Source organism: Numenius arquata, chromosome 3 (genome assembly GCF_964106895.1).
Source record: "Numenius arquata chromosome 3, bNumArq3.hap1.1, whole genome shotgun sequence".
Classification (NCBI taxonomy): Eukaryota; Metazoa; Chordata; class Aves; order Charadriiformes; family Scolopacidae; genus Numenius; species Numenius arquata.
This window is the reverse complement of record NC_133578.1, coordinates 68,279,506-68,306,694: the sequence shown is the minus strand read 5'-3', so window position 1 is coordinate 68,306,694 and position 27,189 is coordinate 68,279,506. Positions and strand designations below refer to the sequence as shown.

The window sequence follows — 27,189 nt, the reverse complement described above, 5'->3', positions numbered from 1 at the left end:
TTCAGCAGACTAGTACGTTTCCTGAGCTCTGAATATACTTACTCATTTTAAGGTCATTTTTCTTTCTTGTTCAGGATCAGAACTTTTAGGGTACTAAAGCAAGTTTATACTAACTTTCCTGAAATGAATGTAGGAGGACTCTAAAAATGTGCTTACAAGCTTCACAATTAATAGAGAGACTCTGTGGTCCAGATAATGGTTTTAAATTATCTGACCATGAACAGTACCAATTTTAAGCTAGCCAGAGTCAAGTCACTGATGCCATTCCTGAGACAACTTAAGGTGAAATTAAATTTTTAGATAAACATTTATGAAAAAAACTGAAAGTCTTTCACACCATCAGTATTTAAGTACCCACCTACAAACCTGTTAAAAGGGATTTGATTTTCAGAAAGTGACCATTACTCCCACCTATAGAAACTTCCTAGAAGAGGAGGTTTAATCCAGTTTGTACTGTTTAGTATTGGAGTTTTGTAAGTTTCTGACAAGGTGTATTCCTTGATTTGACCTCCTAGCTCTTTTACATCTTGTTCTGCAGTGATTTAACCATATAAAGCTGAAAAATAAATGACACTTGAACTTGCTTTCTGTCATGTTCCATGTCATCAGCTGCAATAACTAGTACTGTTGAGAAATGTATATTTTGCTGAAGTTGCCTGATGGTTTTTGTCAATGCTAGGTTGATGGTTGGAAGATCTGAAAGGTCCCTTCCAACCTAGACAATTCTATGATTCTACGATCCTAAATTTTTTTTCTTCTGGGTATTTTTCATCTCTACGATCGTTTAATACAGAATAAATAAATAAATAAGTGAAAGATCATCAGGATATTTGGAAGAAACATAATCACAAAACTATAAAATTTTCCTTTCCATGTATTAGATACGTCTAATGGATTACTGTGGGGCTGGGCTGTCACTTGTAAGCATAAACGTTCGTGTCAACAAGGCAGGGTGGTGATGCAAACTGTTTTGCAACCCCTGCTTTTCACTGCATGTCTTTGTTTCATGGTTGGGTTTCACTATAACATGCTATTCATTCAAGAGGTAAAAAATCATGTGTTAGGATCCAGAGGATCTGGGATTATTAACCATTGTTTGTACTCAATATTGACACTGGCGCTGAATTTGAGACCTGTAGTTCCTATTGCCTAAGCTGAGACATAGCTCAAATGAGAAAGCAGTGTCAGGAGACTATTTCATGATGTAGCCCAGCAGATCTAACGGCTGGTCACTGCAGCTCTTACCCCCAGACATGTGCTCCCACCCACTCCCGTGCAAGTTAGTGGTGATCATGTGGCCTTTCAGTGAGCTGATTCATTGTGCTCGTGCTGTATAGTATAAGCATCAGCTGCACTTAGTTTCATGATTAATTGTGTTACTTTTAAAAATAGTTTTATAAATATTTTGTATTTTTCACTTAAAAGATACACATAGAAGCAGTAACAGGTACCACACCAAAAAAATCGACAGGGAGAGTTGTTCCACCACTTCCCAGCATGATACAGGATGAGCTAAGTATTTATGAAGCCAAAATGTTACTGGGAAGGCATGAAAATACAAACTGGCAGCCCTAGAATCAGCCTTCTACAGCTCAGGGAACACAGGGCAAGCAGGCATTAAGATTGCGATATTCTCACATAGCCAACTGGCTGATGAGAAAGGCACCTCCTTTGACACCTGGCAATAGACCGTTAATCATCAAGCTCTGCCAAGACTTTGTAATGTCGCTTCAGGTACTTGAATCTTCAAACCATTCATCATCCAAGCAAAGCAAAAGATCAGCAGTATCTTGCAGTCGTTCCCTTTAGCATGTGCTACATATATTGTCTCATGCTGTTATGGACAATAGTATTGAGAAAACAATTGGACAAAATGTCCTTCCTACAAGAATTGTGTGGGAAAAGCTTTTTCCTTCTTGCATTACCACAAACTTTATAACACTTCTTGGTTAACAACTAATTAGACACCATTATAAAAAGTCATGACTCTCATAAACACGGGGTTATCAGTTTGGATGAGACTCTAGCTATGTTTCATAGCCAACAGCTAAACAAAAGGAGACTCCAAAACCTCCTGTGTGATCTGGCGTTGTTTCTCTTTGAGAACAGCAGATGCCTAAATGGAACATGCAGCCAAGGATGGGATGAGTGGGAATGGTAACTGCCTGAATTCAAATAAAAGAAAGTTGATACAGTTCATATTGCATATTGCAGCAGTAAGCAGTAAAAGGTAACATGCAACCTCATAACCCCACAAGCCTGAACATATTAGATATTGCAGTTCCTTCAATATTTTTTAATTACTTGCCATTGTCTCGATAACACACAAGAAAGAACAGTTGCAAATAGACTGTCCGTTGCGCACTACGTAAGAATGAAGGAATTTCCCTTTAGAGCTGTTCATCATAATGAGAGGTGCTAATTCCCATTTTCTAGAGTGGCATCTACAATAATTACATCTATTCTGAACGCTGTCAGTTTTTCAGTAGAAAAAAATACCATTTTTATCTACTTCCCCTAAACATAACAAAAGCTCATGTGCTCCAGAAAGGCTAAAGCCACTGCTCTGAGCAAGACCTCTTCTCATGCTATTAAGTTCAGTGCTTGAAACAACAAAGCATCTATGATATGCATCGTAAATGTTGTTAAAGCCAAGCTTGATGGTTCTAACAAAATTATTCTTAAAAATCAAGATGAAAATTGCAGAGTAGTTTCTCTAGACTCTCTGTCAAGTTAAACATCTCTGGGGTATATCCACTCAAGTTTTACAGAAGCATCTTGGGAACAGCCTTAAGCAACTTGTTCCCTAATCCAAAGACTTCCCTGCACAAGATACATGTAGGTTCAAGAATCTAAAAGTATGTGTAGAGGATGAAGAGCGTAACCTGAATTGAACTGTCATTCAAGAGGGGCTTTTTATCCATTGGAAAAGCCAACCCTGATTAAGAAGTTGAGAAAAAAAGGAAAATCCCAGGGCAGTATAGGCAGCATTTCGTCATTTGCCGTGAACCATCTAAGGGGAATCGGTGCAGGGAGCTTATTCAGTCAGCAGACCCTGCAGGGATGATGCCCTCACATGATCTGCAGGGAAACCTTGGGGAGTTTGACCTTCCTTTTGACAACCTCCTGCAGACATCAGGTTGCTTGTTGATGTTTTGTGCTTGTTGGCATTTTGTTTTCTTTGATCAGCACCAGTGGAAAGGTCTTCAGTTCAGGTTTTATTCACAAGACTGAAACCTTGTGCACTGGTTAATTGTCTCTTCTCAAAAAAATATTCCAAAGTTTGTTATTTGCTCATCAGGGCACGTCCCACTTTTTCATGAATGTGCCTAGCTACATTTGTGCAATTATAAGCGCTGTTGATACCCCCTGATTTCAGTACGAGAGACACAAAGGATCAGTGCACACAGACCACAGAGAAGTTGTTCAACAAAGAACAACTATTGCAGATGCATAAAAGAAGAAGATGGCATTAGAGAAAGTATCAGTGTTACAGTCTTGGAACTTAAGCAGACATGTGACTCATTAAGTTAATTTGCTTTATTGCTTCAGGATTTATTTCACTGATCCTAAATTTTCTGAAGAGTAGATTGGGTAGGAGTTAGTTCCATATTTAGACACCTCCTAACTAGGTGACTACATGCTCTTTACACCTCTGAGCTCCTGCTACAGTCAGCTGAGACCTAGTCAATACAGACAATGGGGCCCAGAGAGACCTGCAGTGGCACCAAAGTAGACATTTACATCTGATCTGTTGAGTATGTCTCCAGGATCACTGGAGAGTCACCTACACTGTAGTCACCAAAATTCAGGTGTCTGAATCCAGACCTGAATTCTACCTTCCATTTGTTCCACTCAATGATTTCTATTGGTCTTTTTTATTTTACTTGGTTATTCTTTTGGTTAAAGGTTCTTTTTTCCTTTGTTTATTCTAAACTCTGACTGCTCCATCTTAAAGACTCAGGCTGATTCATATCACAAGTAGTTAATAGGAGAATAGATCACCAGCTCTTTTATAACATCCCTTTGTTGCTATCTTCTTTCTTCTATGATGTCCCTTCTCTTGAACAAATACATCTGTTACTTTTCATACCACTTACCACTACTGCTGCTCACCTTTAAATTGTCTCCACTTTACCAATTACTCAATTAGCAAGCTTTCAAAAAAGCTGGATTACGTAGTTACCTTCACCCTAGAGTTCATGACACTTCCTTATTATGCCTTTCTCTGAAAAAGAGAAGATATTTTTTTCTCATGTCTTTCCTTCCCTCTCTCAATATGCTTTCTAGGACAGACTGACTAGAAATATAAGGACTCTTTAATCATGCAAATAGTGAGGTACAGAGGACTATAAAAATTTTCAATTTTCTTCTCTGTGATCTACTACTGCTCTTTTGCACATTTATGTTGTTCTTCTGTGCAACAGTATCTAATCTGTGAAATGAGAATAACAATATTTAACTAGTTAAAAGAGGAGTTATGTGGCACGGATCGTTATGTGAAGGGGGCAGTGACCTGGCACTCATTCTTGGATAGCTAAAAATCTTTTTTAACTGCTGGATCCAAGCAAAGTAATATGAAAGACCTGTCAAGAGGGACACATCCTGGTCCATAGAATATTAGCATCAGCTGTAGGAAAAGAGAGGATAGACATGATCTGCACTGGTGTCTGATTTCTCGAAGGGGCCTGGTTCAGCATCCCCACCACACTGTCAGTCTGGCGTGGTGTAAGAGCAGCTTGGAACAGCAAAGGAGAGCTGATACCTGTAGAGGGAAGAATTTTCTGTCCTTTGAATGTATTAGTACCAGAGAATTGACTACTGGCTGGAGTGCCTCGGAAAACTATGCACAGACTTGCACACTCTCACACACATACACACATATACATTATTTTTCTTGTAGTGTTCCTCTGTAGCATGACACACATAATACACAATAGTGACATGACCTGTATATGCACTTTCAATTGTGATCCTGACAAGAGCTCTTCACATGCTACAGTATTAATAGAAGAAGACTGGAGCAGAAGCATACTAATTAACCTCTGGTTTTATGGGTCATTGCCAGATCTTATGTGCAGCCAAGAATGTTTAACTTACCTTAATGAGTAGTATGAAGGGTAAGATATCAAATGTGCTGCATGCATTTTTCTTGGCTTAGTGAGCATGTGTCAAGTGAACTATGTTTTATTTTAAATATATATTCTAGAACCATTGCTTGATACCTTCTTAAGTGAATGCAAAAAAAGAGTAACAGGTTTTCCTGTTGTGAAAAATGTATGTTCTCCATTTTAGCCATGAAGAAATGACCTTTTTTATCTTCTCTTATCACAGATTTCATAAGCAGTTCAATAATAACCAGGATTTCTGTTTGCTTTCTTTCTTTTATCTTCTTTTCGTTTTGAATTTGTATTCCTATTTGTCTTCCTACAAGGATAAGGTAGGAAATAACATGTTTCTTTTCACAGCAAAAAGATTTTGTGGTATTGTGAAAGTATCTTCACAGGAACCCATCGAACACTTTAATCATATGGCTCTTGAAAGACTGATCTGATTTACTCAAAGGATGGATTTATTATATGGTCATATTGAGAAATGTATCTTAATAGTGAAGAAATAAGAGAATATATAGCCTAAGTGCCCTTGGATATAGGAGGCTGAATAACACAAAGTATGAAAAATATTTCTGGATCCTGGAGTATCAATCAGCGGCTGCTGCCAAACATGTCATCTTAAGATGCCGGGGAACATTTGCCTGAGAGTGGAGCTATCTTAGGGCTAGACATTCCTTTGAAATCCTGGGATTCCAGGAGCGTAAAGGACCTCTTGAAGGACTGGTTTTCTTCTTGCTATCACAAGCACCACACCCGGTGTTTACACATCAGAAGACGAGTGGAGGATAGTCAAATTCCCAGGTGGGAAGGGTGGAAAGAAATCAAGACAATGCAGATGTGCTAAAATTAGTACAATCTGTATAGGGAAACAGAAGGTCTGAAATGGGCTTTTTACCAGAATAAAGGATGAGCTCACTACATGGTAGCTCACTGCCTGCTCTATATCAGCTATCACTGCCTCGCATCATTTTTTTTCTCTCCCTCCCGAAGACAGTCCTGGATTTAGTAAACTTTTGCAGGGCAGGTGGATTAAAGATTAGTAAAGTCTCGATTCTCTCATCTTCCATGTTAGCATGCTATGCAGGCAGGAGCCCAGGAGAAAGCTGCCATCTCAGAGCGGAGCTGCCATCTCACACCTCCACTCCGGCAGAAGCTATTAACAGCATGTGTTTTGCTTCCTTAAGTAAACGTACAGTTCACCTCAGCTGGGGCTGCCATCCAGACAAATGAGGGTGTTTAGCCACAATGTGTTTTCATGGTGGCTGAGGATTGTTTACTAACTACTGACTAAGACTGCTCAGAGTGGGAATTCTTCATGATCTTCACCGTAAAAGTTGTAAGTTAGAAATGATATTGCCTCCTACAAATGCTGGGGAGACGTTCCTTAATTTTTTCAGATGTTTCATGTAGGGCTACATTTCATCCACAACATCTAATCCTGCTGGCATAAACCCCAGCATTTTCATGGTTGTTTTGCCTTTCTCATTCCACCTGTCATCCCTCTTTGCTCATCTTGTTCTCTCTGAACACCTTTTGGCCCTCAAGAACGGACATACCCCACAGCCTAGAGCATATTAGTTTATATTGTAGCTTCCTAATACCAAGTTGCCTCACAACAACCTCAATATCTGCTTCTCTGGCAGAAAACAGGAAGTGTATATAACATGTAACACAGCAGAGCAGTCGTGGATGCCCCATCCCTGGCAGTGTTCAAGACCAGGCTGGATGGGGCTTTGAGCAACCTGGTCTAGTGGAAGGTGTCCCTGGCCGTGGCAGGGGGGTGGAACAAGATGATCTTTAAGGTCCCTTCCAACCCAAACCATTCTATGATCCCATGTTTAATCTTCCACAAGAAAACTGATAGTATAGAGAGGAACTTAAGCCAGGAGTCCTGGGTGCTATGTAGTTTGGTACTAGTGGCCCAGCCTTCATCCTTAAATAGCATCTCACTGGAGTGTGCTAAAACAACCATGGGGGTAAGCAACTGCAGCCAGAAAGCAAGCTAAACAGTGCTGAGCTAAATGCCAAGATACCATTATGGTGATAGGAGAACCTGCAAGCTCAGAATCAAACCCCTTCCGTCTTGTAAGATTTAGAATTTCAATGCCAAGAATCATTGTATTGCCTGGGGAACGCATTTTCACTTGTACTTATTCTATGGTACTCAGTAGGGATGGTACTCTCCTTATAGCTGGTACAAGAATTAAACATATTCTTCTAAAACAACCTAAAACTGCCTTTTATCTTCATATTTCTCCTGAGTGTGACCAAAATAGACCTTTAGGTTTATTTTTGATCTCCTTTTTAGGAGATCAAAACTCTTCTGAGGTCTGAGAGGTGAGGTACAAACAGAAGAAAAGGCTGCTCCTAATGTAAGGAATAAGTAAGAAATATGCATGGAAAATGCAAATGCTGTATAGGTTAGGGTGTTCAGCCCAAGTTAAGGCAATAGGAATCAAAGAAAATGGCCATTGTTAAGAAGTGATGGCAAGAATCAATTTTTCACCTGACTGACTAGAACAGTGCATAAAGCAAGACCAGGCTGTCTTAGCTGACCAAAAAAACCCAGAAATTGATGTTAAGATTTGGATCAAGCCTGCCTAGAAACAGTCATACACAAAACACATCTATTTACCACTTTCATCATAACTTAACTTCATATTAATAATTAGATTTCATAAGGTGTGCCCTGTCCTGCACCAGGACTCCTCTGGAACTGAGATTATGTCCTACTTTGCAGCTGCTTCTTGGTTAAAAAATTCTTAACAATAGTGGTAACAAAGCATTTGTTTCCTTACAGTTTAAAAGCTTGAGTAAGACAGCCCTAAAGAGCTGCAATCTATTAGAATTTCTGAACATCTTAAAACTTATAACACTATTTCCAGGACTCACTCTTTTTCTCATCAAATATTTATATGACATTATTTTGAATTACTCATTTTATTCCATATTCATATTTCCACTAAAGACATTTTGAAACCTTTGGAAATTTTCTTTTCTGAAACCGATTTCTTTACATTTTTTTGATTCCACTTCATGTCTGGGTTCAACACTGATCTCAATTCCCAGTCTTGCAAAAGGCCTTTCCTAAAGCGTGATGGGTCAGGTGGACTGGGATGGAGAAAGGGTTTGTGGAAATAGTTGCCTTTCCTAAGTATAAAAGGGAAGAATTGGTGTGGAAATCACCTCCATCCCCCATATGGCTTGTTACTATGGAAATACTTTCTCCACATTAGTATCACTAAATTGCTTTGAAAATACAAGGAGAGATTCACACTGCACTGTATTTCATCCATGGGCATTGCCTTGGAGAATCATAGAATCACAGAATGATATGGGGTTGGAAGGGACCTCTGGAGACCATCTAGTCCAATACCCTGCCAGAGCAGGTTCACCTAGAGCAGGTTGCACAGGAATGTGTCCAGGTAGGTTTTGAATATCTTCAGAGAAGGAGACTCCACCATCTCTCTGGGCAGCCTGTTCCAATGTTCTGCCACCCTCAAAGTAAAGAAGTTCCCCCTCATGTTTAGATTGAACTTCTTTCATTGGTGTCTTCCACCTCTTAACAGTCTACATACATGCCTGATAGACCTATCCTATTCCCCAAAATGTCACCTGAAATTTGGTGATAAGTAGCTCACTTATCTGAGAACTGACATTCTTGTCTCTAGTTCAATAAGATTTCACTCTTTGCAATCCTATAAAGCAAAAGATGGTCAATAATTTGGAGAAAGTTCAGTGAAAAACTGCTATCTTTGCCTCAGAGTGATTTGGAGTGATATATTCCAATACTGGACAAATCTGGCTAAACTAGAAAAGATAGACTGAGGGCAAGAGGACACAATACCAGTATCTCAGTACAGAAAGATTGTTACAGGGAAGGAAGCAATCAATTATTATCCATACCCACTTTGAAAGAATAAAAAGCAAACTTAATTTGCAGAGAAGCAGATTTGGGTGGGATACTTGCAAAATCTGCCAGAGCTGTCAAACTGATGAGCCATTGCAACAGGGACGTTGTGAAATCTCTCAGGGGATGATCTAGTGCTTTCATGAAAGAATTCAATAATATTTTGAGGGCTTTCCTGGCCCTACTTAAATTTGGTTATTAGTTATATTATGACAGGGGCTGGAAAGCAGCACTTTAGTGTACATGTACACAAATATATGTACACATATGTGCACACACAAAATATGTATACATGAAAACTAAATGTATATATACACTAATATATACAGATTACTGTATATATACACTAATAATAAACTAATATACATTCATACTCTGCTAATATAAATTAGTAATATACATTACTAATAAACATGTGCATGTATGTAATTATGTCACTTCAACTTGTCTAAAATTCCTACTCTTCCTGAGACACAGACAAAGCACAGTAGAAATATGTTTCTAGTAGAGAAGGATAGTTTGAGTGACTTTATATAAATTCATTTGCATTCTTCCATACCCAGATCGGTCAGTCAAGACACATATTACCTCCAAGTCCTGGATACACGGTCTGCAAATGCCAGGTCAGGGAGTTCATACACCTTCCTCCAGCAGCAGAGGGTGGGCCTAAGCCAACTTCACACAACTGGGCTTATTGCACATGAGCAGTAGAGTCAACCCTTCTCACAAGAACTGTGTAACACATCTGCGTGTGAGGAAAAGAGCTAATGGACTCGAATGTCAAGTATAACTGAAGAATTCATTTTCACAATTGTGGTCAAGCAACAGAGGGGAGTGTGTGTGCTCACAGTAGACTTACGTCACCAGTTCTCTGTGTGATCCAGCAGCTTCTTGGCTAGTCCTCTGTATAGATGAGATAACAGACTGGTTGGACACAAGACTAACTTGAAACCACCCTGAAAACAGGAGATTGACTGAACCTTCACAATTAAATGTTGATGAGCTCTTTTCTAGGTGATTCCTGCTGCTGAAGTGATTAAATTGTGCAGAAATAAAACATTTGTAAATACCCAATGGAAACTGTCTTGCAGAAATGGTCTATGGAACTGGAACTAGTCTTTTTTAGGTAGTTTAGATATTTAAGAAATGTTTACTATGTGGTTAATATACACCAACAGTGATGAATTATGTAGGACTGGGGTTGTCACACAGGATCATGGGCCAGCCAGGCTATAAGACCTGAACAGAACAGTCATGTGAGGAGTCTGCTGTCCTAGCTGAGGACACATGAGGACCTTTACAATGGAGACTCCCGCTACCACTAGCAACCAACTGTCCATTTTGCCAACATCCCAATAAAGTAATTTCTCCTTTCTCAACAGGCACTCTGCCATGAATGTCCATACAATGAATGAGTGAAAGCCCACCTGCTCCCTTAGGGCCTCAAAGATGGCCAGGAGCAGGCCGTCAACTGCAGAACAACCCATTCTCTCCATTTCCTCATATCTCTCAGCATGGGAGAAGGCTGTTTTGGTGAACATTTTTGGTGGCTGCTGTTGTACAGCCCTTACTGTATGATGTGAACAGTTGTGAATCCGTTATAGGACAGGGAGGTCGTACAAGGCCTTTGGGAAAAAGAATGGTCAGCTCTGGGTCAGCAGAACAGCTCAGCCCAGATCTGTCTGGGGGGGGATCTACAAAAAAGAGGTGAAATGGGCCACAAGCCAAATGAGTCATCCTGGAAACCTGCTTCACTGTCGTATATAAATGCTTATTTCTGAGATTACATACCGGGATTTCAAGGAACTTTGAAACACAGTCCCATTTGTCAAAATTAGGAAAGCACTTTGATGCCACAGACTGTTGAGAAGATTCTGAGATTCCCAAGTCACTTTAAAACTTAGTTCCCATTAAATATTGTAACCCTATTAATATACAAACTAGTCTATAGCTAAATCTTTCCCATAAGATATTTGTTAGGCGTGTATTAGTTTATATTATCCCTGTCTTTAATCTCTGACAATACAACTAATACAACTAAGCTTAGTTTAAATGCTGTCCTTTTCGCCAAGTTAAGTCAGGTTCCTCTGCATATTTTTGCCTTTATTTATTCTCCAGCATTATTATTAATTATACAGTTTATGAATACTAAACATACAATCTGTAAATTCTGATAAATAAGCAACAATAAAAATGTGATCCTACTTGCAGCTGAGGACTTTTGAATTCCTCTGGCCTATATCTGTTAATCAAGCTACCACTGCCAGGAATGCAGTGCTTGATATGTTCATAAGTGATGTTTAGTGAGAGGCTTGTAATGGGATCTTTAAATAAACAGCAAGTAAGCTTAAAACATTAAAGGGAAGAACTTCTAGGAAGGGAAGGAAAGAGAAGGGTCCATATTCTGGACTCAGGTTGGTAACGTGAATTATCACAAATGGTCTGAGCTAGAATTTTCGGAGGGGAGGGTCACATCTTAAATTGCCAGTTATCCAACTCTTTAAATAGGCAGAATTCAGTTTCCTGTGAAGTACTAATTCAGACAGATACTGACACTTTGGTTTCCTCTTTGTTTTAGGAGCGGCTGGTGCTCTCTGTCTTACCACGGTTTGTAGTCCTGGAAATGATAAATGATATGACCAACGTAGAAGATGAGCATTTGCAACACCAGTTTCATAAGATCTACATTCATCGTTATGAAAATGTCAGGTGTGTGTGGGAGACTCTCTTTAATATTTAAGGTCTCAGTTGCTGCTAAGTGCCTTTTTTTTAAGAATTTCGCTTCTGTTTCTTTATTAATTAATAAATTAGAAAATCAGTGTACCCTTGTTTAATCCGTGAGCAGATAAGCACTTTGGTGCCTTCTTTTACTCATTAGGATGGCTGGGTGCCTTTGCCCTGAGAAGACCCATTTGAACTGAACATTGGGGGCTGGACCATTTGTATATTTTTTTCACTTTAAGTGGTCAGGGTTGCACAAAAAGGGGAGCCCTGCCTGCACGTGGACACAAATTCTGCCAGAGCTTTCTGTTTGACCCCACACGCTGAGAAATGAGATAAAGAATTGTAAGATGTTCTCAAAGATGTAGATATGTCATGTGGCTCCTCTGCTTACTAGCTATTTTCATTCAGTCATTCTTATTGTCATTTCCTAATTCCATTTTCCTTTTTTATTCCCCTCTCTAAATTTTATCTCTTCTGAAATTAGTTAGCGGGAAGGTGATAGTTATCCTATGAGCTGCAACTCTAAGTAATAAGTCCTCATTGTAGATTTACACCAGAATGATCAGCTTCCACTCCATGATCTTACAGAATCTCTGTTTTTATTGTGGTTCCTGACCATCAGAACATTTACCTAAGCCACTAACATTTGCCATAAGTTTGTCCTAAACCACAAGGGCAAATGAATGAGTGGTCATCACCGAAGGAAGTGAAAAATAAGCATCCTGGGATATGATGGGACAGGGTTTGCCAGGAAAGCATGCACTTTGCCTTTTGACGAAACCCAAAAATAAGTTTGTCTGGAAGAGTTCAATAAACATAATTTGAACTTCTGCAGAAGAGTAAATTGATTATCTGCTTCTTCTGTGGCCTTGCAGTAGCTCAGACATATTATTTTATTAAATCTGGTGGAAAGTATCAGAGACCCTTGCAAAAGGTTTGAATTGCACTAAATTAAAATGTCTTCCATTAACCTTTTTCATTCTCAGACTAAGTGTTCCTGTGCGAGAACCAAAACAGGGAGAAGATGGCCCTTCTGTTTGAAAGGAAAAGAGTTGTAGTCAGGGGTGAAAAGTTGAAACATAATTTAAACTTGAAAGAGATTTAAAATGAAAATTCTGTGTACTTCAGATTACAGATGCCAGGGACTAGATCTTTTCAAAACTGGCTTTCACCCTATTTTTCATTAAATGTTGAGTGTTGAACATTACCTAAACCGATGAAATGTGAATTGCTAAAATTAGTATCCAGTTAGGGTTTTTTGTTGTTTTGATAATGAAAACTGTAGAAATGAAAGATCTTCAGCTACTTAGTTTGTAACACCAGTCATTAGTTGCAAACAAGGTTCATTAGGGTTATTTTCAGTCTGTGCCAGCATGACATGTGTCTTTTTGAATGTCACTACTTTTTAAAGTAGGGAATACTTTCCTTCCTTCAGCTGCTAAGTACTGAGCTGTTACATGTATGTATTTTTCTCTGTATTCACATGTGCTCATTGTAGGCATAATGAACAGACAAATTTGCACAGCTAGAAAATTTACTGGCTGCTGAAATACAGATTAGAGCTCTGTTTGCACCTAGTTTGTTGACTAAGATCCTACCATAACTTTAGGCACCCAATCTGATGCAACTAAATTCAAAATATAATCACACCAGGCTCCCTGTGAAGTCAGTGGACAGAACAAGGAATCATCCAAAGAAAGATTCATACCTTAAATACATGCTACTATACAACTCAGGTACTTCTGTCAAAAGCCTAAAATTAGATTCAATAAAGCTGGCCTGAGCCTGGGATATATCAAGACTGTCATGAATCTGTCTCTTGTCTTGGGATTTGAGTCTTGTATGACATATAGAAAAATAAAACCTTAAAATCACAGCAAAAATTGAAATTGATGAAATCAAACCCATTGTAAAAAACAGCTATACATAAACCTGCCCTCAAAGAACGCTGTCAGATACTAACACACAGCGTTTTAGACAACCTCCTATGTTATGGGTACACTATGCCTCAGTCTTCTTGCTGATAAATGGGGACAAGGGTGCTCATTACGGCTTAACTAAATCTTCCTGAATTATCTGAAATTCCAAAATTTGTCAAACACATCTTTTGCAAAACACTTTCTCATACTTGATAGTATTTCTTTAGTCCCTTCAATACTTGTATTCAGTAGTCCAGAATCTCCAGAAGTCTAGAGCAAAGGTAGCCTGACTTTCAAATGGTCCTTCACTTGTAAATTAGTAGAAAGTAACTTAGCACATTCAGTTATCAAAGGAAACAGACAACAATATTAATATCTCTTCTTTTTTTAGCATTCTTTTTGCAGATGTTAAAGGATTCACCAACCTCTCCACAACCCTGTCAGCCCAGGAGTTGGTCCGAATGCTGAATGAACTCTTTGCCAGATTTGATCGGCTCGCACATGTGAGTTAAAGTTTATTTGCAAAAGGATGTGAGGTCAACTCTGTATTTGGAAGCTTTGGGAAATATCCTATGATCACTTTGAACAATATGAATACAGATTTTCCCCACTGGGATTTTATACAGCCATTGAGGTTGGAAGGAACTGACAAGTTTTATCAAAAGTGATGGTTTCTGACAGCAAGTGAAAGCTCAGTCATCAGAACTTCACGCTTCTGTAGCGCTAGACCAAGAATGGCATGAGAAATCTCCTACCATAGTTTCTAAGGACATTTTGTAATTCTGGCCCTTGCTGGAAAAAGAAATTTTTTTTAAAACCATAGCTTTATTTTGACTTTTCTTCTAAGAACTGAGGAAAGTTAAAAGATCTACTCATTTAAGGGACACGTAATCAACCACCACAGATATTGCAATGGTCAGTTACTAGCAGGTTTTACAGGCTTTAGGTTGGATTCTATAGAATTCAACAATGAAATTAATTAAACACAGTAGTGGAATTGATTACATTAGGAAAATTAGTTGCTACTTAATAAGTATTGCTTAGAAAAAGAACAAAGCACAAAAATACAAGCAGAAAACATGCTCAATTTTGTTAGTCTTGCATTTTCTTTGCTTCTTTTTTATGTTTCTTTAGTCAAATTTTTGTTTCATGTGACTATCTTTAGGTGTCAACATCTGAGATGGCTAATAAGGCTGCTAGTGTAGGCAATGAAGTACACTTGATGGAGTTTAGCTTATCATTTTTCCAATCAAACGTAGGCACCTAGTATGGGGAAACAGTACACATCCTGAATGTCATCGACCATGATCTCTATTTACTACAAATAGAGCCAAAAGTGACTTGCTCTGATGTACACATCTCTATCCTTCACTGATATTTATACATTTCTAGTTCAGGAGTATGGGGTTTTTGTGCACGTGTTGCATCAGTAAGACCCATGGAGTCATCTCTTAGCTTGCAAATGAAAGTCAAGAAAGGCAAGGCTTCCATAATTATTCAAAGCTTGTTTTGAGTCAGCTATTTTTATCTCAAATAACAATGTGTTTTCTCAGGTACAGAGTGATGCCATAACCCATTGCCTGGTCACTGGCAAGTTGGTAAACACAATCTACAATATTTGTTTTGCAAACAAAAAAACCCCATCAACTCTGATCTACATTAAAACCAAGCAGGGTGAATGAAATTACCCCAGTCCTGTCTTTTAGAAACCTTATAGGAGTAATGTCTGCTTCTGTATGGCTTGACAAAAATAGCTACCCTAACTGAAGAAACATATTTTAAACCAATTTAAATGTATGTATATCACAGAAGTGTTTTAGGAAGAATATTTATTGCCTTGCTTTACATTTCAATTTCGCCTAGCATTTTGGCAGAACAGATTCTTTTTTCATTAACATTAACCATATTTCCTAATAATTCCATAAATTCTATTTAACCAATAGATATTTTGTATAGAAGGAGTAGATCCAATAAAGGAATTAAGAACAAGGAAGGCATTTACATCTAAAAGTGCAATCCAGAGAGTCCTCCCTCACTTCCCACCTAACTCCGAAGACACTTCCCTGCTTGGTTTTAATATTTTATAGAAACTGAAAATGTTGCTTCTTTAAATGCCCAGAGGTTTCCCCCTTCTCCGTGGTTTATCATTCGTCTCCTGATAAACCCTCTAGAAATCTTTCTGTCACAGTCCTAAACTTCAAGGAGAACATTGCAAATGCCCACATAGAACAGGGTATCCCAAAAATGTAGGTGAGTTTATTTAAAAAAAAAAAAACAAAACAGTAATTAATATGCCAGTTTGTCTAACATAGCTGAGAAGTTAATTTCTTACCCAGAAATTTGCAAAGTTTGGAATGAAAGAACTTCTCTGTCTGCAAAACTTCATCAGGACAGTCACCTCTCAGGTGGATGTCCCAGTCACTAAGACTTCAAGCTCTTTCATGCATTTTCTTTCCCAGTCTGTGAATTTGCTTTTCTCTTCTGCACATCTTTGATAAGACAAATCCAGTTGTCTAGATCAATCATATGAAAGGGGGAAGACTCAGGAAAGAATCACTACAGAAATTGAACAGGTTTAACTACAAAGATTAGAGTGATCTAACCATGACTAATTAAAATGTATTAAAAAGAAAGGCATTTTGATTGTGTTCCTTGGTTGTGGCTTCTGAGATGTAGATGTCTTGGTACTTGCCTGGTGAACTCTCCCTCTGTACTTTATAGGAAACCAAGACTCCTCAGTCAGGGTTCTGAACTTCTATGGAGGGGCCAGCTGCCTAAAGTATATGGGCCTAAATCTTGTATTTGACCTAATCTTTGCCTTTGGAAAATTTTGGAAGTGGACACTGACTGGTCCATGACCCAAACTTTAAGGACTTGGAATTTACGTGGACCTATCAACCTACATAACTGAAGTATGAAGCTTTCACACCTGGCAAAGGTGTACCTTTTGGAAAAATACCCAATCTTCATCTGAAGGTCCCAGGAGATGGAGAAATACTTGTGTATCTTGGTAGCCTGTTCTAGTGCCTTAACACTCTCACTGTTAATGAGGTATGGCTTGTTTCTCATTTGATTTTTTCTGACTTTGAATTATATCCATTGATTCTTGCTATGACCTATTTTTTTCCTAGACAAAAGGACCATCTTGTAGCCTAGCCACTGATTTTCTTTGGGAATACATTTGTGTGCTTTGATCAAGCCACTTTTCAGGGTTCCTTTTGATAAAAGAAACAGACTGACCTTATTCTGAGGCTTTTTTTTCTGTAAGATTTCAAATAATATTTGGGGCTAGTTTTCTGGACTGCCTCCAATTTTTCAGAATCTCTTTTAAGGCATAGATACTTGCACTCAAAGCAGTGTTCCTGGACAAACCTCCACTAGTGGGATGGAGGCAGATCATCACCGTTCCTCCTATTCTCTCTTTCCTTGGTCATTTTTCAAAGATCACGTTTCTGAACTTACATTGATGACATTCTTGTGCTGAGACATATTATTTTGCATTTTTTATGGCCTTGCTGTCTGGTTATGACGACCATGCCTGCATGGTAATTGATCATCCTACCAGTCTTATTCCTTCTACAAATGTTATTAGCAATGGTTTCATACTTGCCTGTAAATCCTTGACAGGCTTTTTGGAAAGAAGTCCTTTCAAAACCTCCCTAGAAGGATCCTCCACTAATGAGGATTACACATTCACATCTAGATTTCAGATCTATTGCTTAACTAGTTCTTAATCAGCTTAACTAGAGTCATCATAACTCTTTAAGATAGACACTGTTACTCAAAGTCTTGGGTTTTGCTAAGAATTATTATCAAGACAAAGAGGTAAATTGCAGAAAGCTTGAGGCAGTTTCTTTAGATTTTAAGGAAAATCCCTATAAATCCTTATTTACTTCTAAATTAAAGAAGTAATTTATAATCCTATATAAAGGATTGTTTGATCTGCTCTATCATCCTATATAAATCATATAATATTAAAGAAGACACTATTTCATAGCTTTCTGAAGAATGTAATTTAGCTGTTTCTTGTTTCTCTTATTCAGCTGCCTTTTTTTTTTTTGTGCAATGCAGAAGTAATGTGAGCTCTGAGATTTTTTTTAATCATCATTTGTTACATCAAGTATTATGGCATATGTTGATGCATATAATTAATAACAACAAATTCCATAATACCGGTATCATTACCAGAGAACGCTTCAAATGAAAATTAGAACTCAGTTCAATATTTCTTATAAGAAATGTAATATCATGTTATGTACAGCTACTTCCCCTTTCTAATCACTCTATGATATTTGTGAAAGATCTATAGTTATTAAAGAGAAAAGTGACAGTTAGAAAGGAAGAAAAATAGGTTGGCATAAAACAGAGCTAAAGAAAAGATTTCTTTGTATATCCTTCTACTGAAAGGCCTAAACAGAAACTTAATTAATATTAATATTTTCCTTAGGCAGAAATTTTGAGGAGAGAAGGGAAATATGACATTTGGTAAGATACTTAAGCCTAAAAAAAGTCCTGCTTTGATGAAATAATAGTTATTTTGATGTTTGTTTTTCCTCTGCCTTCTCTGCAATGCTAGGCATTTTGTAGCTCTATCAGCTGATACGAGTTAAATTGTTTGTCATATTTCTAAATGTATCTACAGTGTGCGGAGATTCATTTTGAGATATGACAAAAAGGAAAGAGTAAAACCCTAAACAGAGGAGCAGACATCTGTAGTCTTTTTTGCAAGAGCAGCTGAGACGTAGTCCAACATCACTGAGACCTAAAGATAAAATCAAGCCACAGCTTTTTAGCTTAGACACATACATAAAGACGGACACACAGACAGTCTTAGATTTGAGTTTGGACCCATCCTTAATACGAAGTATTGATGTTGAAACAGAAATCTTCCCCTGAAAAATTAAAATCCATGTGTTTCATATAAGAATAAAATGGCTAGCCTGTAAGACACTTAATCTCTTTTCAGTCTCATCAGCTCTCATACGATAAACCAGAACAATAGTGCTTCTTACTCAGAGGAGCTGTAGATGCTGAATGGAAATTTCACTCTAATATGAGCCTTTTTCCTCTTTATGTCACTGGACTAATGTATGAGGGAGAGTTATTTATCTAATGTGAATCACAGGTTGCTTTTACTTATTAAAGAACTGGTGATTTATTTTTTTTTTCTAAATGAGGTTGTCTTTTTCTGTAACCTTGGTTAAATTCTCTCTTGGGAGATTGCAGACAACCTGCCAAAAATTACTCCAACAGTGCATTGCCAGTCTTACTTGTGACCAGCGTTTCCAGGGGTGGAAACCATCCGGCTCCGCAAGAATGCATCATTGTACAGCCCCAGTACACCACCTGCACCAGCTGGCATCAAAGAGGGAAGAGTGGAGGGCATTAAAGGCTCTTTTGTCTCCTCAATAAAGGCACTCCTGTTGTAGTGCTTTACTTTCCCCTTAGCCTCTGAGCTGGCAGTCCTTTGTTCTTTTGTGAAATGATCTTCAAGCACATAACCCGCAGGACTCCAGAGACTCCCTAAAAAAACATGTCTGTTTAAACATATATGCCAGTAAATAAAGGTGTGAATTTCTTTGTGCGTATATGTTTGGGATACTGTATTAAGAAGCAGAGTTAACTTTATTATGAGTGTACATACATGATATTTACTTAACTATAAGGACATATATGAATTTTTTGTAATGGGAAGGAATTAATAGGTCGAGGGAGGTGATTCTGCCCCTCTGCTCTGGTGACACCCCACCTGGAGTACTTGCGTCCAGCTCTGGGGCTCCCAACATAAGAAGCACATGGACCGGTCGGAGCAGGTCCAGAGGAGGGTCACAAAGATAGCCAGAGGGCTGGAGCACCTCTCACATGAAGACAAACTGAGAGAGTTGGGGTTGTTCAGCCTGGAGAAGAGAAGGCTCCGGGGAGACCTTATTGCAGCCTTCCAGTACCTGAAAGGGGTCTACAGGAGAGATGGGGAGGGACTCTTTATCAGGGAGTGTAGTGATAGGACGAGCGCTAACAGTTTTAAACTGAAAGAGGATAGATTCAGATTAGATATTAGGAAGAAATTCCTTACTGTGAGGGTGGTGAGACACTGGAACAGGTTGCCCAGAGAAATTGTGGATGCCCCATCCCTGGAAGTGTTCAATGTTTTCAGAAATGATAGTCTACAGACATTTTATGAAAAAAGTCAGATGAAAATGACAGATTAAATAAAATTTCAATTTCAAAATTTCTCAGTGATTTAGGAGCTAAGAGCTGTGTAAAACCAAACCTAAAAAAAAAAAAATCCCATTTCATTGACTAAATTGAGATTTGAATGAAATTTAGGCTTCACAAGTATATTCTTGAGAAATGTCTACCTCACCCTTTATGTATACGTAGTCCTAAAAATCTCTAAGGGGCAGAATTTCCATGTAGAATTGCTCCTGCCTTAGCAGGAAGGAAGCACACCTTGAATCTTTCTAAAGGGATTTCTGTGCCTAAAACCACTTATGGCATAATCTACTAATTAACACCAGCTGGCAAGGGTGGTTGCTCACCAGACACAACAGCCACAGCTGTTTTTCTTTCACAGTATGGCAAAGGAGAGAAGTGTTGATATAATATATTAGAAAACTCAAGCAGGAATGTGTCTCGGTTCCTTCTGCAGCACGAGAGACCCCAAACCCATATTTTCTGTCAGCCTGGAGAAGTCCTAACCACACTGCTCTAGGCTAGTCTCAAAAAGAAAGCAGTCATTACGGGATCTGTTAAACTATGTAAAAAGAATTTAATAAAGGACTATATTTAAGTATTCCCTGGTCCAGGCAGAGGATGAAAGAGTGCCACATTTTTCCCCTTATGTGTATAAAAAATAAAAACAGTCCTTGCAATTGTGACCCAAACCTGCTCCTCCTTTCTGCCTGCATCAACGGGCTCAAGAACTTCCCTCCACCTGATTTTGTCAAGGTCCCAGTTCTGTTTTCTGAAGTGACAGAGCTGCAATAGGAGGAATTTGGATGGACCTCTCTCTCCATCCCACCCCAAAACAGCCTGCTGATTAAGGGCTTTGGCCTAGACCCCATTTGTGCTGAGAAAAGCCTTTTATCTAGGTTTCCTATACCTTTGGCAAACGTTTCAGGAACTGAGCTATTGTACATAAAGGCCAAGTCCCTGCATCCTCCCGCTCTGGCCACCTTTTAAAAGGAAATTTATGTGTATGAGCTCTTTGTTCTGCAGTTCAGCCTCAGTAGTTTCCCATTCTCAGTGTTCTAAATTTTTAGCTTGATATTATAAAAATTGTGAATGTGGACTTTTCTGTGGGCTGTTCACTAGCTTACAGGATTTCCTTCAAAAGTAGATGAAGTGATTAATTCACCACAGGCAGAATAGAAAAAGTGGCATAACTTACAAAACATAATCACTTTTTTCCTCTTGTCAGAAATTTAGGCCAAGGAAACAAGAAATATTAATGAAGTTTCTGACTGCGTCTTTCAGTAACTTGATATTTGAGCAACTGATTTCTTCAGCTCCACTTTGTGCTAATTTGCTTTGCTTCCTTTCCAGCCACTAAGAGTGTATTTAATAAGCTTAACATAAATCATTCACACGTAAGAGGAAATTATTTATGAAAAATCTTCATATTTTCTTTTGCTCTAGATTAAGGTGATTTGGAAAAATATTTCTTATTGATTGCCACTGAATTCATCTAGAATTATTATTATTAATAGTTGAGTGTGTGACTCTGCTCGATATCCCAAATTTCTGCTGATTTCAATTGATCTTGGAAGAATCCAGGCCCTTAATCTTTCACTGGTAGCGTATGAGATGCTACAAACAAGGAGGGGAAAAACCCTTATTTGTGGCATGCTGAGAAATTAGTTGATACCTTCAGTAAATGGCATCAATGAATGAGTGTGGAGAGGGGTGTGAGGTTGATGGATACTGACGTGTATGTATATTATCAGCTGTCATTTACGTGTCCAAGGACAACTTCTGGAATTGCTTAAGCAAAGGGCAGAGGAATAGAATAAAATAAAGAGAAGATCATAACAGCCTCATAACAGTGCAAGGATATTACACTGTAGTGTAGTATCTGCTGCATCAAAGTCTGTGTATGGCCATTTTCTCTTATTTAAATAATTTACTCATTTTACAGTTTCTTCATATGTCTTTCATTCATATTTTTCATTCATTTTAATTTAATATCAGCTTGCAACTCTTAAATACCATTGCGGTGAGATGGTTTTAGGAAGCAGACTTGAGCTCTAGAGTGTGAAGAAAATCTCGAATGCTATTATTATCATTTTATACCAATGAAAAGTAGGTAGGCCCTTGCACAACTCATTTTTACAGCTACAGCATGGCTACCCACATCAGCCATGAATCTAACTTTAGTGTACTAATACAACCAGCCTGACAAAGTATCTAGTCTAAACTGTAGATGTGATTAAACTACAGAGTTATCAGAGGGAATCTCAGGAGACCACGCAGCTTCCCTCTGCCAAAGGCAGATACCATTAGCCCTCTGTCCTTCCTGGCAGTTGTTGAATTATCTTCTTCTAGCTGAAACATTTCCAGTGATAAAAAATCCACAGTTTACTTTTAAATAGGTATGATGGGAATAATAAGGGAAGAATAAAAGCGTAAGGACAATATAGTTGGACTGTAACCCAGTTTGTGTTTAACAGTCATAATGATTTGACTAGCAGGAAAAATAAGGAAGACAAGAAGTCATTTAAGTGCTCCTTGTGGCAATAGAGACACCCTGCCTGGCCTTTACACCACTCCAGAGGGAAATACATCGTATGTCAAGTCTGTTAGTCCTGTGTGGGTGCCTCACCCACTGAGGGGTCCTACTGATGCACCATAAGCTTATGTGTAGACAACTGAACTGAAGCCCAGCCAACTGCTTTATCTGTGAGCTGAATCCATCCCAAGGCTTCACTGTCTGCATTGCCTGGCTCTGCTTTGACTGTAATGGCAGCCTCAACTGCTGGCTGACATATGGACACCTATATATAGTCATCTCCAATTGGATATCTCACTCTGTAGATGACTTCCTGAGCTTTCCCAAATGACTGTAGAGATGACATATCATGACAAGAAAAAGCATACATTCACATGCAGCTGAACGGATTTCCTGTGTCACACACATGCACTCACATTTGCATACATCCAACCCTCATTAGCAGGTCTTGTTATGCATTAAGATTCTTGGGTTTTATTCTTATAAAAATCATGTCTTTTTGAAGTGGTCTGCCTTGCTCTGATTTTCAGCAAATGAGGTGACATGCAGCCAGGTGACAGAGGTCTCATCTGTCTTTAATGGAACAGCACTTCAGCCAGTTTAAATGAGTCATTAAGAGCAAAACAGCTGAGGGATTTTTTCTGTTGCAGGCAATGTTCTCTAACTGTGCTGAATTAGATGCTCACTTAATAGGGGATTCCAGCATCGTCAGATAGGCAGGTACTACAGGTGCACGACTGCATAATAAACGTTGCATGTAAAAATATAATTACAATACTAAAATATGATACTACTTGAGATTTGCCTTTCTTTCTTTGCTGGAAATGGACTGCTTTTCCCTTTTTTTCCTATATTATATTGTTTGGTTATCAGCTGTTATGTATTTCTAGTGGGTCTTAATGACTTAAGTGTTGCCTTTTGCTTCACTCCACCTCTGTCAAATCGATATGACGTTGTAAATGCTTCATTTACTTTCAGGTGTAAAAGCAAATGGCAATTAGAATATGAACAGAAAAGCCAAAGTATTTGAGAATTTGTGTTTCATAGTATCTTTATCTCTTTGAATTTTATCTAACCAGAGAACGCAGAAAGAAGCTTAAGGAAGCCCACTAACAGTTTAACATGCACTGATTTATGCCATTGAGTCCTCGCTACTTGATTAACTTTAGTGTTCCTAGTTTCACTCTATAGAAAAATAATTAAGTGAAAATTGTAGTAAAATCAAATCTCTAGTTCTTTCCATTGGGAGGAAATGTGTAAAAAATGAATGTTTTGGTGGATTTAAGAATGTACGATTTCAGTTGCAACCATATAAAAAATACCCAATGTTCACTTGTCTGGGTCTGCAGAGGGTTTGAAGAGAAGGGGACAAGGAAAGAGGAGAGTTACATATAAATTTTGACCTTTCAGAAACCTAATTTTAGTCTTGAATTTCCTTGTGAAACTTGGGCGGTTCGGCATCGCACTCTGAGAGCCAGCAATGGTATTAGCTGGAGACTTAGCCAAAGCTTCAAACACAGTCAGCTCCAACTGATGGTTTAAGGAGATTTCAGGGTGAATCAGCTTACTTTGGCTCTGTGCCCAGAGCCGCTTTTACCCTTGCTGGCATGCTTAAAGCTTCAGCTGATTTCTGCAAAAGCTTTGGGTACAAGTGTGTAGGTTCCCTTCGTCACTCTGGGATTTGTAAGGACTTGTCAGAGGTTGACTACAAAGCTTCATTCTTCCTAGGCAAAATCTCAAATAATAACCTGGAGTCCCATTCATTTGGCCAGTGCTCAATTCCTGAGGCACTGTCAGAATTCACATTTGCTCCTATGTCCTACTTAAAGTTCTCTCCTTCCCCAGGGGGGTTTAGTGTATCCCTGATCCTTTGATTAGTGCAGCCTCCACCACAGGTTCACAGAGAGAAAGAGAAGAGAAAAGCTGAAATAAATACCATAGGCCAAATCTTTCTGTCATCTGACAAACTGGTTTTACAAGTCATTATCCTTCTCCCCAGTAATGACTGGTCTTCATTTTAATGTGCTGTCACTGGAGCCTTTACTGATTGAGTGCTAATAGTGCACTTATTATTTCAATCATTCTCCATCATAAAAATGCTTTCCTGACTCAACTTCCAACACCTTCTGCCCCTAGATACTTGCAGCTCTGCCCTCAAATTATTATAGTCTCTGCTCTTGTGCATTGATTGTCTCCTGTGAGTGCCAAGCCAGCAGAATACATTCAGCAAGTTTGCAGCGATCTTGGGCTCATTTGTTTTGCTTGCCTGAGAACTGCAAAAATTTTGAGTAGTTCTGCTCACTAGAAAAGAATCTTCTAAAATAATGATCCAATCGCACAGTAACATGCTGTTTCAGTCTATAAGGGTACTGTTAAAATGTATTTAAGAAATCAAATTCAGTATTTGCTCCTAGGGTAAAGGATGTCTCTGGCTGGGTGCCAAATAAACATAATTTCTCCACAGTACCAGACTAATGAAAGACACCTTCTCTGATTTCTTTGGCATGGCAGATACTTGATCAGCTCCTATAGCTGTTAGAAATGCTTGATGGTGACAGTGGAAACTTTAGGTGAGAAGGGATTATCAGTGGAAGGAAAGAGGTTTTTCATTTATTTCCACTGTAAAAAGGGGGCAGAAAGTATGCCCTGGAGGAATATAGTCTAAAATGGGTTATTTATTATCTCAGCTGGCGTTTTGGAATCCTTGGCCTAGCTTCCAGACTGGCTCTGATGAAACCTTTCTCACCATCAGCAAGGACATCTCTGACTAGCATAACACAAAAATCTCTATAACCTTTTTTACTGAAAATGTAAACATACTTTATTTCAAAAGTGAAATAAATCAAGATTATACTAATTACAATTAAGAAACATCCAGCAACAAGCTTTTAATTGTTTTTTTTTCAGTACTTTTTTCAACCACTTTTACATTCATCTTAAAATTATGAAAACATGACTGCAAATTTTTTCTCTCTCTTTGATACATTTCCATATAGGAACATCACTGTCTCAGAATAAAGATCCTGGGGGACTGTTACTACTGTGTGTCGGGGCTCCCAGAACCTCGTCAGGACCATGCACACTGCTGTGTTGAAATGGGGCTCAGCATGATCAAAACTATCAGGTAATGCTATTTTTTTTTTTTTCCTTCTTCTTCCTGTTTCATTGTTTCTGACAATGTCCTGAAATTCATATCTGAGAATGCCATTACTGGACAAGTAATTCCTGTGGTGGTTCAGAGACCGTAGGATTATCACTGTGAAAAGGGCAGGACTTTTTGGATCCATGTAACGCATGGGAAGAGGTACTAAATGCATTTTATTAACCTGTGCTGTTTCAGAGCGTGTAACACGGTAGCTGTGTGTGCATTGTGAGTGGTAGGTTTCACAGATCTTAACAGTTCTCACTTTGTACTGTTGTCATTTTTAAGAAGAGGTTGATGAGGAGGAGACTGAATTACTTCCAATAATCTCCTTAATAAAATAAAGCAACAATAAAAACCCTAAATATACAGCTGCAGCAATACTTTAGCTTGGAAACTAGCTCAGAGACAAACTCATAAGCACTAAGATTTTCCAGATGAGCAAATTTTACTTGTTAAATCAGGTGCTTAAATCCACAAGGGCTGGAAGTGTTTTAATTAAGGGATGTGTTCCCATCATGTAAATATAGTTGTCTTGATGATAATTATTGTATTTTGATGCAATCAAGATTAATAATAACATGTTTCAGCAGTCCATGTATAGAGTTTGTCCAATGAATTACTGTGACAGTGGCCAACATTTAACGCACCAAGAGAGGTTTTCTCCATCTTTTTTATCCTCTATATGAATGTTGCCAAGTTCCCATTCCCCAAATCCTTCTTCTGGTGCTGTCTTCCCTAAAACAGCATTGCTTTATCTGAGCACTCTCCTCTTTCCATGGATGTTTTGCTGTCCAATCTCTTTGTCTGCTTCTTTTCCTGACTGCTTTCCTCCTTTAATCCAAGTGTTTCTCTTTACACACATCAGACAGTTAATGCATACTGCAGTTACATTACTGAGATCTTAATAGAGAAGGAATTTGACAAAAATTAATTAATGGAGAATGTAACTGAATAATGGTTATGTAACAATGATCTCTAAGAAGATTGGATTGAATTATCACAGGCTAAATGTTGCACAAAGTAATCAATATTTTGCTTCTGGAATCCCCACAGTGAAAGTGAAACACGAATTAGAGAACATACACAGATGAAAAAAACACTGTAAAAAATTCTTGGAAACACACATCAAGTCATTTGCATTTGCTTGGTAATACCATCTGCAGCAAACCTATTGTAAGTTATATTGTAAGTCATATTTCTTCTAAGACAGTAAATTTCTCTGAATCTCTTTACATGTGTGGAAGTCTCTAACACCTCGATGCCCTTTTATGAACTGGGTCTCAAAAACAGTAATCCAGTAGAAATAGTACTATTTTTTTCAGTATTTTAAGTGACAGTTATATTCAGTAGGAGCTGAGAAACTAAAGTCCATTAGGACTTTGGTCATCCCAGGCTAATTCAAGTCATATTACCTCCAATGTATTTGATAATCTCAGTATCTGAATTTCTGGCCATTCAATAAGCATCATTTTTTTCCCCAGGCTTTTCTGTTCAGAGTAGAGGAGCCTTATGTTACTTATCTTAATGTGTGCTTACATAGTTCACAGGGTGGACCTTCCATGTGATATTACAAATACTTCAGTCCGCATTTCTGAGAAAATTTGGAGTTATCTAGTCTACTAATTAGAAATTAAATTAGTAGATACCTC

The 27,189-nt window shown here is 38.4% G+C and overlaps 1 protein-coding gene across 1 annotated transcript in view; it reads left to right on the top strand.

Moving 5' to 3' along the window:
- The window catches only part of ADCY8 (adenylate cyclase 8), a 126,706-nt gene that overhangs the window by 37,980 nt on the left and 61,537 nt on the right, over positions 1–27,189 (top strand). Inside the window, 3 exon segments of the mRNA XM_074146034.1 lie at positions 11,603–11,733; positions 14,059–14,170; positions 25,392–25,519. Coding sequence (XP_074002135.1) covers positions 11,603–11,733; positions 14,059–14,170; positions 25,392–25,519 — 371 coding nt within the window.